This window comes from Silene latifolia, chromosome X, assembly GCF_048544455.1.
Source record: "Silene latifolia isolate original U9 population chromosome X, ASM4854445v1, whole genome shotgun sequence".
In the NCBI taxonomy this organism is placed as follows: domain Eukaryota; kingdom Viridiplantae; phylum Streptophyta; class Magnoliopsida; order Caryophyllales; family Caryophyllaceae; genus Silene; species Silene latifolia.
The window spans coordinates 322,451,584-322,465,320 of NC_133537.1; the positions used below are offsets into that span (position 1 = coordinate 322,451,584).

The 13,737-nt window shown below is 36.9% G+C and overlaps 1 protein-coding gene and 1 long non-coding RNA gene across 2 annotated transcripts; one reads left to right on the forward strand and one right to left on the reverse strand.

The window, feature by feature from the left end:
- Window positions 1–1,191: 1,191 nt before the first annotated feature.
- On the reverse strand, window positions 1,192–3,581 carry LOC141618037 (uncharacterized). Its single transcript, XR_012531281.1, has 3 exons — window positions 3,431–3,581; window positions 2,210–3,156; window positions 1,192–1,459 (listed from the first exon to the last, which is right to left on the reverse strand). It is a non-coding gene; the product is annotated as an uncharacterized LOC141618037 (long non-coding RNA).
- A 4,794-nt stretch (window positions 3,582–8,375) lies between these two features.
- LOC141618046 (uncharacterized) lies at window positions 8,376–13,485 on the forward strand. The gene is made up of 7 exons (XM_074435166.1): window positions 8,376–8,495; window positions 9,578–9,769; window positions 10,515–10,655; window positions 11,719–11,827; window positions 11,949–12,010; window positions 12,429–12,532; window positions 13,155–13,485. Exons 2-7 carry the CDS (start codon window positions 9,677–9,679, stop codon window positions 13,246–13,248), a joined length of 603 nt encoding a protein of 200 aa, XP_074291267.1. The 5' UTR covers window positions 8,376–8,495; window positions 9,578–9,676; the 3' UTR covers window positions 13,249–13,485.
- Window positions 13,486–13,737: the final 252 nt, after the last annotated feature.

A 13,737-nucleotide genomic window follows, 5' to 3' on the forward strand; every position in this document is an offset into this window, starting at 1 on the left:
CACACCACCTCAACAAACTCGTCCGATAAGACCCTAACAACCCACATACACCACGCAGACCGAGAGGAACGGGCAGACCCGTACGATCCAGAACCTGGTGTGGGTAAGAAAGGGGAGGAGGGTTAATCCCTCCAAATTTCCCCCCTTCATTTCCCTCCACCTCCATTTGCTATACAAACAAGGGATTTTAGATCCCTACTTTCCCTTTCTTTTTTTTCGCTCCAAATCTCTTAATCTCTTAATCTAAATAAACCAAAGTGGCTTGGGTGTAGTGGAGTTTGGGTGTGCCTCAAAGCGTTGCAATGGCAACGAATTGAGAGGTCCCAGGTTCGACTCCCTACACGGGAGTGTCTTTGCTGATTTTGTCATCCTAAAGGATGTCTTACATGGCACACGTGGTTTGCAGGGTATTGCATGTGCCCGGGGGGATTCAACCCCTCGTCACCAAAAAAAAATAAAAAAAATAAAAAAAATAAAAAAAAAAAAAAATACACCCTTAGAGAAAAGAATGATCAAATTAATAAAGAACCCTTGAACAATAACTAAAGTTTGAGTAATAATCGTCTACAAATGACTTGAGCAAAATTCAAACCCAAAGTCAACCCCAGAGCACTTCAGAACTTTTGAATGTAAGGCTTAGAGGTGGCAATCGGGTCACTCGGGTCGGTTACGGGTCAGACTAAAGCGGGTCGGGTCATATCAGATTCGGGTTATGTCGGGTAAGTGACGGGTTAAGGTCGATTCGGGTCATCTTCAGGTCCGGTTATCAACGGGTGGCAAGTCGGGTCGGGTCAGTATCGGGTCAGGTTATCAGCATATATTTTATCTTAGATATTTAGTTTTAGATGGTAATTTTATGTTTAAATAATGGGTAGGTGTATTACTTGTAGTTTTAAGTGAAAATAATTAAGATCAATGTCAATTTGGTGTTATTTAAACCATTATTAAGCTAGTTTATTATCGGGTCATCTATGTGGTTGAGAAACAGGTCGGGTCGGGTTGGGAAAAATAAGGCTGCTATCGGTTATCGAGTCGGTTCAGGTCGGGTCGGATCGGGTCGGTTTCGGGTCACCCAATTTCCGGGTTGTATCGGGTTGGGTTTCAGGCGGGTCGGGTCGGGTCGGCTTTTGCCAGCTCTAGTAAGGCTACCAGCTCAAATGGGTTTTACAAGGGTTTATAGAAACCAAAAATTGAACTCGGAACGCAAATATGGATAGACAAAACTTCTTCGTAACCAAACACATGACCAAATGACCAATACTTTACTTATCTACGAAGTAGCTTTTTCCGCAATAAAGTAAGCTTTTCACTACTCTAGCAATATTTACTTGGCTTCACACATGTTGGTTCGTCTTAGGTTTTGCCTCCCTCAGACTTGCGAGGAGACTGGGACTGCGAGTTGGGTGGCACACGGGTCTTTCTTTGTTGAAGGATCGTGATGACGAGCAAATAACCAAGCCTGCAAAACATATCACTGCCAAAATCTAAATATATATATTCATATCTACAAGACTACAATAAACACACATCAAAAGCACAAACTAAAATCAGGTCTAACACTGCATAACCAGTCAAGATCGTACTGCATTTCAAGTGTCTTGTTAATTTGTTATCACGAAATGTCGCAGTGGTTTCAGTTCTCTCCTCTCTTGCAAATCTCACTGCATCATCCTGCGCTGAAAATAGTTGCAGGAAGATGGGGACTTTGTTGACAGCCTGTTCCAACACAGAAGTATGATTCGTGTATAGACTGGCAGTCTTTGAAGAGAGCGTCTGACGTGACAACCAATTTACCCAATCAATCAGACCATATAAATCAACGATTAATGGATAAACGAAGTAAATGTCATGCATATAATATCCACAGCTGGTACCCAATTCGCCCGAACCCCTGTTAAAAACGCGAATGTATAACACATCGTATCTGTGGTTCATGAGCATAGATCAAAAGGTTCGTTAGCAAGTTTTTAATGATATATATGCCAAAGCAGAATAGAAACTCTTGTTGGTCAAACAATTAACATAGATTAGGCATCATAATGTAGCTAAAAGCCTAAAAATTGAGACTAAAATGCTATCTATTTAGAGCGAGCGCCCACGCTGGCATATCCCATAGTGATGCCATCAAGGATAGCCAACTACATAACTAACTTCACCCATTAAGCATATAATCAAAATTCATATGGTTGAGTAAAAAAACACCACTAACCTCTTAAGACGAGGTCAACTGTCCTGCAGCGCACAGAGAATGCCACGCTATTGTGGAGAAAGATGAGGAGTATGGTAATGTTATTGCTCCGGGTAAGGGTTGTAGTCAGGTAAAGGGGGGGAATCCATGGGTTGTTGGTAAATATAATCGGCTGGCGGCCTATAAACGGAGTGCTCAGGGCCTGGATTAAACCCACACACATTACTAAACATAGGCAAGAGAAGGTTTTCAATTTTGTCAACACGATTTCCAAGGTTTTGAAGCCTGATGTTTTGATACTTTTGTGTCGTCATGACTTGCTCCATTTGTGACATAAGGGTAAGATCATTGGCCAATAACTGCTGCATAGAGTCTCGCTCGCATCACCTTACGGAAGTCTTTATCATTGGTGTCGGTCTCAGGAAGGGTGGTGGGTAAGGGTTGTGGCTGGCTTGTCACGTCGAGTTGAGAAAGCCTAAATTGGAGGCATTTATAAGGAGAAACGTATTTGTTAAGGAATGCTTGAGAGAGGTTTTCCCAAGTAGAAAACGTATTGGGAGGGTGAGAGTACAACCAACTTTTGGCTTCATCCTGAAGACTAAAGCGAAAGAGTATGAGCTTTACGGTTTCATCAGGCACCCCGTCAATCCTAACAAGAGCACACAATTCCCCGAAACTCACAAGATGATCAATCGCTTTCTCACTATCAAGCCCGTGGAAGGCATGTCGTTCAACTAACATAATTAACTCCGGCTCAAACCCATAACTTTTAGCCTCCACAACTCCAATGTTAATGGGTGATCCAGTCCACCTAAGGTCGGGTCTCATATGGTCGGCTATGGTCTTCTCGGCCATTTGAAAGACCAAATAACAAAAGAAACAAGCCCCAAGTTCAAACCAAAACCAATATCAGTCCTGGATACCGTCTCACAAAGGCGCCAAAAACTTGATGTGTTGGAAAAGTAACTCTGTCATTGTAGCACAAAATCATGGAATTAGTATTCCAAAACTAATAATTTGTCAACCAATAACCAAACACAATAATAAGCAATTACCCTAACTAATTCCACAACTCGCACATACTAATTACTCAAATTAACACAAAAAACAACCCTAAAACCATGTTATTAATCGTAATTAACAATAAAGATATCTAAGATAAATAAGCACACTAATCCAGTAAATTAACATGAACGAGAAATTAATTGACATAAACTAAAGAGGAATGACAGAAATTAGTACCAAACTCGAAGGAAATGAATGTCGTGAATGAATGAAGATGGTCGAATTTCAATGTTCCAGGTAAATTAAGTGACTAAATTTAACCTAATTTAAATTAGAAAAGAAGAAAATTTGAGATAAATAAGGGTTTGGGCGTACCGGAAAGCTGAACAATGCTAAACCCTATTGTTTTGCGTGAGAATAAAGGCTCTTCTGTTGGGTTGTACAGCTTGTATTCCTATAGTATTTTATATTTTATTTTATATGAAGAGAGAACCCACGGTCGTTACTTTTGATGCGCAATCATCAAAATTCAGAGACAATCCAAACACCGTGACCCAACAGAAAAGCCTGAATAACCACCGTGACAAAGCCGAGCGCCCTCGAAATCCAGAGACAATCCAAACACCGTAAAAAAAAAGCAGAGAATAGAAATAGAAAGGGGACCGACAGTTATTAACACAACAAGACAACAACTAGTAAAAGAACAAAGACAATGAAGACCAATCAAAATAAGAGTAATTAAGAGTAATTTGCAAACTTAATATTCCACTGTTTGAATGCAATTTTACGTTTTCCCATAACTTGTGTTGACTTTTGCTTATAGGCTTTGAGAATAAGTTGGTTAGAGTGCTCTGATGAAACACAACACAATACAATTTTCCATTTAATTTATATGCAATACCAGCCTTCGAAATCAGAGAACGAACATTCGTTTGTTCCTTTAAATGAGGGATTCATGGGTTTTGTGCCATTGTTTAATACAGAGTTTGTGATTTTCAACAAGTTACCCTCGTAAAGCGTAACGGGACCCCTTTGTTGCCTTACTTAGGTATCCTACCAACATATCTCCAAGTAATAAGTAAGAAGACAAACAAGCCGAATATATAACGCATTCATGAGCGATGCCGCAAAAATAAAAGAACAAAAACAATCAAACCCGTGATTCTCACGGGTCACAAAACTAGTTTAATCATGAAGCGGTGAACCTTATCTTGTTTTACCAAGTGCCCCCTTTTTATCACTTACTTCCTTCATCCCGGTCATTTATTTACGTTCAGTTTTGACATAAATACTAAGAAAAGAGGATAAGATCATTTATGAGTGTTGCAATTGAGTGATAAGTGGACAATTGCTAATGAGGTTGATCAAATTACCCTTTAAAAATATTCTCAATATAGAAAGATAAATAAATAAAAGAGACACTCAAAATGGGATCATTTGACAATAGTAAGTGACCAAGTAAATTCCAATTTTCCGACATAACGTAGTTGTTAGTTGGAGAAGAGGGTGTACTGGTGGTGATTGTGAGCTGGAGAACAAGTGTTGGTGCTTGACGGTGGCGGTGGTGAAAGGCTGATGATGGCGGTTTGTTGACGGTGGTAGTGGTGTCGTGGAGGTGGTGGTATGTTGGAGACAAAAGACGGGGTGTTGGAGAGAGAAGGGAGTGGTTTTTCATATCTAAAAATAAGGGCATTCTGGTCATTTTATGTCATTTTTGGCTGGAAAGTGTGTGTTAGTTCTATTATTAGATCGGAGTAAATATTCTGGTACTATTTACAAATTAATTTTTATGTTGGTACCATTCATAAAATATGGTCCTTAATTATATTGGTACTTTTTATCATCTTACACTTATTATTATTATTATTATTATTATTATTATTAGGGTTATTTGATAAAAATACTCCAAACTATCGGTCACCTTCTCAAAATACTCTGAACTTTGAATTAACTCACAATAAATCATACTATTGACCTACCCTTCTCATATTAGACTCATTAACCGGCTACCTGTTTAAGAGGTCACTTCCATTATTTTTACAAACTCACCCTTGACCACTGTCAGTTATCGTTACACCACTACACCCACAACCGCCACTGTACACCCATAACCACCTACACCCACCCCCAAAATCAGCCTAGCTAAGCCAAACATATGACCTTCATAACAACGCAACTTCATGACCTCACAAACCCCAAATTAACATTTACCCCAAATTTGATTTGGGATTCTGAATCCACTGTTGATGGAGGGGCACCACGAGGACGACAATGAGTGAAGGTTTGATTCAGGAAATTAATTCACTTAATTCACTTTTGAAACCAAATTGCTAAATTGAGAGGAACATTAATTGGAATCATTAGTGGGAGATTAGAAGTTGAGAAGAACAATTTTGAACGGAAGGAGATAAATTGGATGAATGCCATTTGCAAATGATAGGGTCTCCTAGTCAATGAAATTGACTCTTATAAAATTTACTCCAACTTCAAATTCTATAAAAGGTTGAGCTACTTTTCCCATTTAAACATTCCTCTTTGAAAGCAGTCAAAAATAAAACATTCCTAAAAAAAAACCCCTCTCTAAAAACCTAGCCTCCATTATTATTCGGGGGCTTCCATCGATCATCCATCGATGGTAAGCCCCACAAAAGCTTTCTTAAACAACTAATATTATGCAGATCTATCTTATTTTCAATAATAGTCTCCCTTTTGGTGAGATCTGTTGTTCCGTCCCTTCTTTCGGGGTTTTTCCATTTTTTCGTGGGATTGTTATCAATATAATAAGTTTTAATCGACGGGGAGATTATCAGATTTGTTTCGTGGATGAATACATCAAGACGGCTACACTGTTTCCCTCCATCAAGAAGGATGCAAAGACATCGATTATTCATAGATTCAAGAAATTTATGATTTTGGAGCGGCAGCATTCATTACAAATATTTAGATAGTTATTTTGAATGTATTTTTTTCGTTAGCAATCTTGATTTTCCTTTGTCTATTTGTTATCTTCATTGTAACCTACGCCTAGTTGATTATTAATGAGATGACAATTTCAAAAAAAAAAAAAAAAAACATTCCTCTTTAGAATCAATCAAAAATAAAAACCGAGTGTGAACCATTATTCCACCAAATTTTCTACGAGTTTGCCATGGCTTGGTTCCAACTAATTTCCATAAACAGTAAAGAGGCTTCCATAGCTTTATTGACACACAAGGCGGGGAAGAAGAAGAGGCGAGATGTATTTGATGGTGGTTTTGGTTACGTGAAGGGTGGTGTTTTGGTTTTATGGGCGGAAGATGGCGGTAATTTGTGGGTGGCTACGATGGTGAGTAGTGATTGATGTAAATGAGCAGTAGGTTTGGTAATGGTTGATGATTGAAAAAGATGGAGTTGTGGTGGGTTGGAAGAGTAATTCATCGGTGGTTATGGAACTTAAGTTACTTAACTGCTTTTTAACCTGATTTTACAGGTTAAAACTGATACGGGTATAATATGAGAAGAGACAGTTAATAATGTGTTTTATTGTGAGTTAAACTAATGTTCGGAGTATTTTGAGAAGGTGGTCTATAGTTTAGAGTATTCTTGTTAAATAACCCTTATTATTATTATTATTTATTTTTTAGTTATTATTATTAATAATGTTATCATTTATATTACTAATATATTATTATTGTTACTATGTTTATTATTAAGTTACTATTTTATTTTTTATATATCTTATTAGATTATTATTATTATATTATATTAATAAATTATTATTATTATTATTATTGTTAATGAATCATATTATTATAATATTTATTATTATTATTGGTATTATTGTTATTATAATATTTATTATTATTATTATTGGTATTGTAATTAGTATAATTTTTTTATTATTATTTCAGTTCAGTTAAGCTCTATTAAGTTCAGTTCAACTTCATTAAGTTCAATTCAATTCAATTCAGACAATTTCAATCTAAAAGAACAGAGTCTTAGTCTTGGAGACCGCGTAAGTCAAATGGGGAAAACAAATAAAAATGGAGGGAATATATATTTTATTAAATTTTAAAAATATATCTTCATGTCCTCCGACCCCAAATCATTTTGGGATTAAGGCTCTGATGTTGTTGTTGTTGTTGTTGTTGTATCTCATGTCCTAAATTTCATGGTATACCATGTCACCGAGATTCTCAACTCGGTTTACCTCCGTAAAAAAAAGTCATAGTACTACAGTCCGTATTACTACAGTCCGTAGTCCGTATTACTACAGTTTTCACACCCCGTATAACAAAAATGTAATCACCAAAAATTGGGCCAAACTACCATATTGGTAAAAAAAGTGGAAGGTAGTTGCCATATTGGTAAAAAAAGTGTCAATTATGACAAATTGGTAAAAAAAGTATAGATTTGTGACAATTTGGCCAAAAAACTTTTATTTTAACTAATTCTCTATTATTTGATCTATAATTGACCAAACTACCCTTTCCTAAGTAGTAAACTTGAAAAAAAAAATTAGATACTTGTTGTTCGCAACTTAATTATGACCCCAAATTTAAATCGAACCAATTTTACCCGAAATCAATCCAACTTTCTTAAATATGATACTTCCCCAATCTTAATAATTCAACCAAAAATATTGAGATCCATAAAAACCTATATGAAACTGATTTAGACAAAAACTACTAGTAAAAATTGACTTATAATATCTTAGTTAAAATAGATATGAATTGTCCGATCCATCTTACAAACATACTACTCGTATATCTTAACTGGGATACCCGAAATCACTTAATTTTAGAGGTAATCATTGTCGGGTCGGGTCGGGTCGATGCTTGAAAAACCGGTCGGAAGTATAAGGCGGGTTAGTCTATGACAATTGTTCGGTTCTACTAAAGAAGTTTAATACTTGTAAGATGAAATATAATTTATTCAGAAACAAAATTCGAAACATAAAAATAGTCTTAAGATGGAAGATAATTTTGTGCCCTCGGTCCTTGAAGTCTTCGTCCTCCATAGCTTCGAGAAGGGCATTTTAGTCAAATTTACTTTTAGGAATATAGTAAATTAATTAAGGTGGTAGTTTTTTGGTCAATTTGTCACATTCCATTATTTTTTTTACCAATTTGTCACATGTTATACTTTTTTTACCAATTTGGCAAACATCAACAACTTTTTTTACCAATTTGGTTGTTTGGCCCCAAAAATTGAGAAGAAAAATCGAAAAAGTCAGCCTCGCCAATTGTCGGCAAAAATTAATTCCGATCTTCAACACCTTGTTTACTTGTTCCGTTGCTCGCCATACTCCGATCTTCATCTGGTAATCACTTTTTCTCATAGTTTTTCACTCGATTCATCTTTTTATTCTATTTTTCTAGCTTGGATCTCCATTGTTTTGCTAGATTTATCATTATTTCTGTATTATTTTGGATTTTTTTGGTTTATGTCGTGGCGTTGATTATACGATCTTGGATTAAACGTGTGATTAGCGATTTGAGGGGTGTTAATCTTTGATTTTTGTAAATTTGATTGATTTAGGCATTGTTGTGGTGTGAAGGATTGTGTGTAGTATGTTGAATTAATGACTGAATTCTGGATTAATTTATGTTTAGAATTATGCAAATGCGCCTCGTTTTGTCGTTGATTTAGGCTTGTTTGGTGTTATAGTGCTAGTGATGCAAGTTCTCGGCTATTCGAAAATGAATGTATAGATAGATCATAGATGATGTTAGTGGCAGAGCAAGGGTTTGAATTGAAGGGGGACTAGTAATGTAACAAGGTAAATCATAATAAAAAAAAAAAAATTACTAAAAATTCCGATTTTTCCATTGCTCGGATCATTGGATGATGTATGTGAATATCAGAATATGGAAAAACTCGTGATGTATCTCAATGAGTCCGTTGAAGTTTCTTCAGTGAGTATTGTATGCTAGAAAAAATTCATGGAGAATTTGGAAACCATTGATGTTCTGTAATACGAGCTTGGAGAAGAAGAATTATGAAGAAACAATGGATTCAAGAGAAAAGATGTAAATAGAAAGTGTGTTGTATTATTGATGTGTTGAATGAATAAGTTACAACAGACTATGGTAAGCTCTTAGGGAAAGACTAAAGAGTTTGTTAAACTTCTAACAACCGTCTAACAACTTCTATAACAACTTTATTATAACAGACAAGCAACTTATCCTGTTTCTCTTTCTCTAGCATCAGCTATTCTAACAAAGCGACGTCGGTTGATATTGATTACACATTTACACATGTGTGACGCACCCAAAACTTAAGGAATCCTTATTGAATTATAGAGTTAATGGGTTGGGTAGCCTTGTATGTAAGATTGTCTTGTTTAAATTTTTGTGACGTTTCCTTCACCCCATGGTAATTATGAGCATTATATGGGTGTAGGTCAGTGATATTGTGAGTCTGGGAGACATTAACTCATTTTGAGGCTCTTAGCGGTGTAAGAAGAGCCAGATTAAAGGAGTAGCTGGAAAACCGGCCAACATGTTTTCTCTTATGTATGGGCTTTGGAAGCAGATTTCTAGTAAGACAGAATTCCATGTTCTTATTCTTGGAATCGACAAGGCTGGGAAAACTGTAAGTTTGATCTCATCTAGCATTTTTGTATTCATATAGTTTTATCATTTTATTCGAAAACAACCTCTTTCTGTTCCTAAGACAAGGGTGGGGCTGCGTACATCCAATCCTCCTTACCCCGCAATTTGCGGGAGCCATTGAGGTACTTGGGTAATGTTGTTGTTGTTATTGTTGTTTTATAGTTTATCATTCTATGTCTCTGTTGATACCCCGCCTATATTGCTCATATTTTTGTTGGTGTCTCTGTTGTTTTGTTGTGAGCTTGTCATTGTCTAATGATTCTGATGATAAAAGTCTGATCAAATGTAGTGGTAGTGGAGGGGAGTGTTACCTCAAGCCTTGAATCTGTATTACTGTTAATTTGAGATAGTACCTTGTGCATCTCCTGTTCTGACTAAATTATAAGATGGGCTTTTGTAAGCATCTGAAATCCAAATCAGATTTATGAGTTGTGACAGTGAGAGGGGATTATGGACATGTAATACAAACTCTCGAATTCTTGGTTCGTAGTTCAAGAGCATTCTAATGGGTCTCACTTAGTATGAATTTACATGTAGTCGTATGTGCCTGTCTTACTCTCTTTGAGTCTTTTTCTTCAAATTCGTATACAATAACTCATCACGTTCTTTTGTGTGTTATTTGTTGCCCTATTTTCCACTTTTTTTTGTTTGTATTCTAGATACAGGAAATATCTAACTAAAGATATTCTGCAGAGATTCATGCTATTTTTTTTTTTGTCTTGCAGACTTTACTGGAAAAGTTGAAAGAACTGTACTCAAATTTGGAAGGTATTCCACCTGATCGAATTGTTCCAACCGTGGGACTCAATATTGGACGTATTGAAGTTGCAAACACAAAGCTTGTGTTCTGGGACTTGGGTGGCCAGGTGTGTGCCTCTATTTGATTGAGTGGTTTTGTATAGTTAAATTCCTCCACTTCCCGGGTTTTACTCTATTAGTGCGAAAGGTTAGATCTCTCTATATCAAAGAGAAACCTTTGTTCCAGTCAGGGTTACCGGATTTGCTTGGGTACCCTACGAATCGCGAGTCGTTAAGAGCGAATTCTATCATGTCGCTTAACGAAAATACACATAACACACATTCTGTAAAAGCGAATTGCGAATCGGCATGGGCGTATTCATAGCGAATCCGGTAACCATGGTTCCAGTTTAGGTTCTGGATAGCTGATAACTGCCTCAATGTCTATGTTAGCATAAACATATGGTGTATCAATGCACTGTTCATTGTTGCGTGTATGTACGTTACTGCAGATCTGAGATTCTTTGTTTTATAGAATAATATAGGCTAGAGGAATATTCCTGTTACTCCGTTTTTTTATGCATTGAATTTTTCTCTCTTATCCCTTCTTTTGAAACATCACCATTGTTGGAGCTTCTCCCGTCAGCCGTAAGCCCTGTAGCCATCAGCACATTACTCTTTGATTACTGGCCTTGGATGTCGTGGTCCATAGAAGATTTAAGTATTTCACGGGCTGAGTGTAGTCTTTAGTCATCATATGAGAACATGAAAGTTGCTTTGTATACACAGTCGGCTATTTGATTTGCTTGAACTCATTCAACCAATCAAGTTCAAGTAGTTTTTGTATAGGTGCGAGTGTGCGGCTCCCACAGATTTTGTTATTTACACTTCTCTTCCATGGACATTTACCTTCTATTGGGACGGGGAGGGGTTTAATTATTTGTCCTGTCCTTAGCTCTATGCACATACCAGGATTGGATAGTGAAGTTTGCTGTCACCAGGCTCCTCCTTCCTGATGACACGAATGACCTGTCTCTCTGTCAGTGCTTCAATGTTCCGTCCATATTTTTTTTTGTTAGGTGTCTCAGCACCAGCTGGGTCTTGCTCATTACCCTGCTGTATTGGATGTTCGTTCCTTCCAATACATTTTAAGTCGTTTGAAAGACTGATGTATTGTTTTCGGCATGTCAGCTAGGCCTTCGTTCGATATGGGAAAAATATTATGAAGAGGCTCATGCTGTGATTTTTGTTGTTGATGCAAATACTCCTTCACGCTTCGAAGATTCAAAATCTGCGTTGGGTTAGTTGTTTTCAATTTTATTACCATTCACTCTTTTTCAAAATAGATTATCACAAGTTCATAACCATATCTCTTCGGTGGTTGCAAGACAATAATTTCTTGATTACTTGACATCTCTCAGAAAAGGTTCTTCGACACCAGGATTTGCAAGGTGCTCCTCTTCTGATTCTAGCGAACAAGCAGGTATACTACGAATTTTGGTTTGTAATGTCTAAAATATTCTTCCGTTTGCTCCCCGAGACCTACAACTATATCTTCTATGAAAGTGATTCGGGGACTAAATCACTTTCATATGTAGAAGAACTGTGTTGCTTCCTGCCATTTAGCCATTCTATTTGATGCCGTCCAGTAGTCTAAAGAAGTTTACTTGTGACGGCTTAAGTTGAGGACTGTTACTTCAGGAATGATACATGTGGCATTGTGTGCCTGTTAAGTGAGATTGAAGTGAAGTGATGGATGTTAAGCATCTTACCTACAGTAGAACAAATTGGATTTCTATGGTTTCACTGAGCTGGGGGAATACAATAATAAGATTGACCATGCGTACTTTTAAATGCTATCGATTGACTTCTCAATCTTCATTTTCTTCCTCCCATAACAGGATCTTTCTTCATCGGAATCAGCTGATGAAGTAGCTCGATACCTGGATCTCAAAAAACTGGATGAGCGGGCCTATATATTCAAAGGTGTCTCAGCATATGACGGGTAAAACCAATTCTCTTCCTTCACACTCTTATGGTCGTACCTTTTAGTATCTCTTATGGTGAATGACTTTCATTTTCAAGCAAGGTTGTATAGTTCGATATGAGTATCAGTTTTGCGGTACATTGTTAATGAAATGACTTAAATTTTAAGCAAGCATGATGATAGTTTATGCTGAAATCTTTTTGGAATTGCTTTCTGGTTGAGCAAAGCCTGTAAACCAGTCCCCCAGAATGCTCTGACTTGCTCACGAAGAAGAATTCTCGATGTTAGCTCCATGTTCGTCTTAATTAAGTTCCTTGTGGTTCTAGAATCACTAAATATCTCTATGGTCATGAAAATGTGAATATTCACGGACAGGCCAGCGAAAATTCCTTGTCCATGGAATCTGTATGGTCTGGGTTAGTCCTAGCAAACAGGTGACTTGGGGATGTGGGTTTGGTAAGCACAAGTACGGGTCATTTTGCGTTCGGGCTAGCTGGGTCATTGAGGGGTAATAAGTTTGGGACTATCAAAATTTGTGTCAGATTGGGTCAATATATGGCAATATTCAAGTTATTTGTATGGTGTGGGTCATGTTGGGTAAATGTTGACAAAGATAAAATCGTGTTTGGCTTGATTGCAGTAGAGGGATTAAGGAAAGCGTGGAATGGCTCGTTGATGTTATGGAGAGAAGCAAACGAACGGAAGTGCTGAGGAGTCGTACACCTCCCGTCTGAATAAGATTTTGTATTGACAGTGTTCCGTCACCTTCCGTGCCGTTGAGTACTAAACCTTTTGTACATAAAATTTATGATGTGCTTTTCCAATTCTTGGTTTATAGAAGATATATTGAGAAATCCAGTTTGTAGCTCCGCAAAATGAACTTATTCTTTTTGGATAATAAAACGGTCATTGTATTAGTCAAAAGCCAACATAATGTCGAAAATGAAATGCATATGCACCATATTTAGTCACGAAGTGTTCACAAACGAATGAATAACAAATGGATTGCCATTTCCGTACACATTTTGAAAGCCTGATCTATTTCAAACATGCCGTGTATTCTTCAGCATCAACGCACAGCCTGATCTATTTCAAACGTTTTTTTAATAGCAATTCTCCTATAGAATCGTCCTATAGCATAAGACTGACCCAAAAGAAAAAAAGCCCAAGGTTAACATATAATTACATTCATATTTCATTTTTATTTTTAGTTCCCGATATCT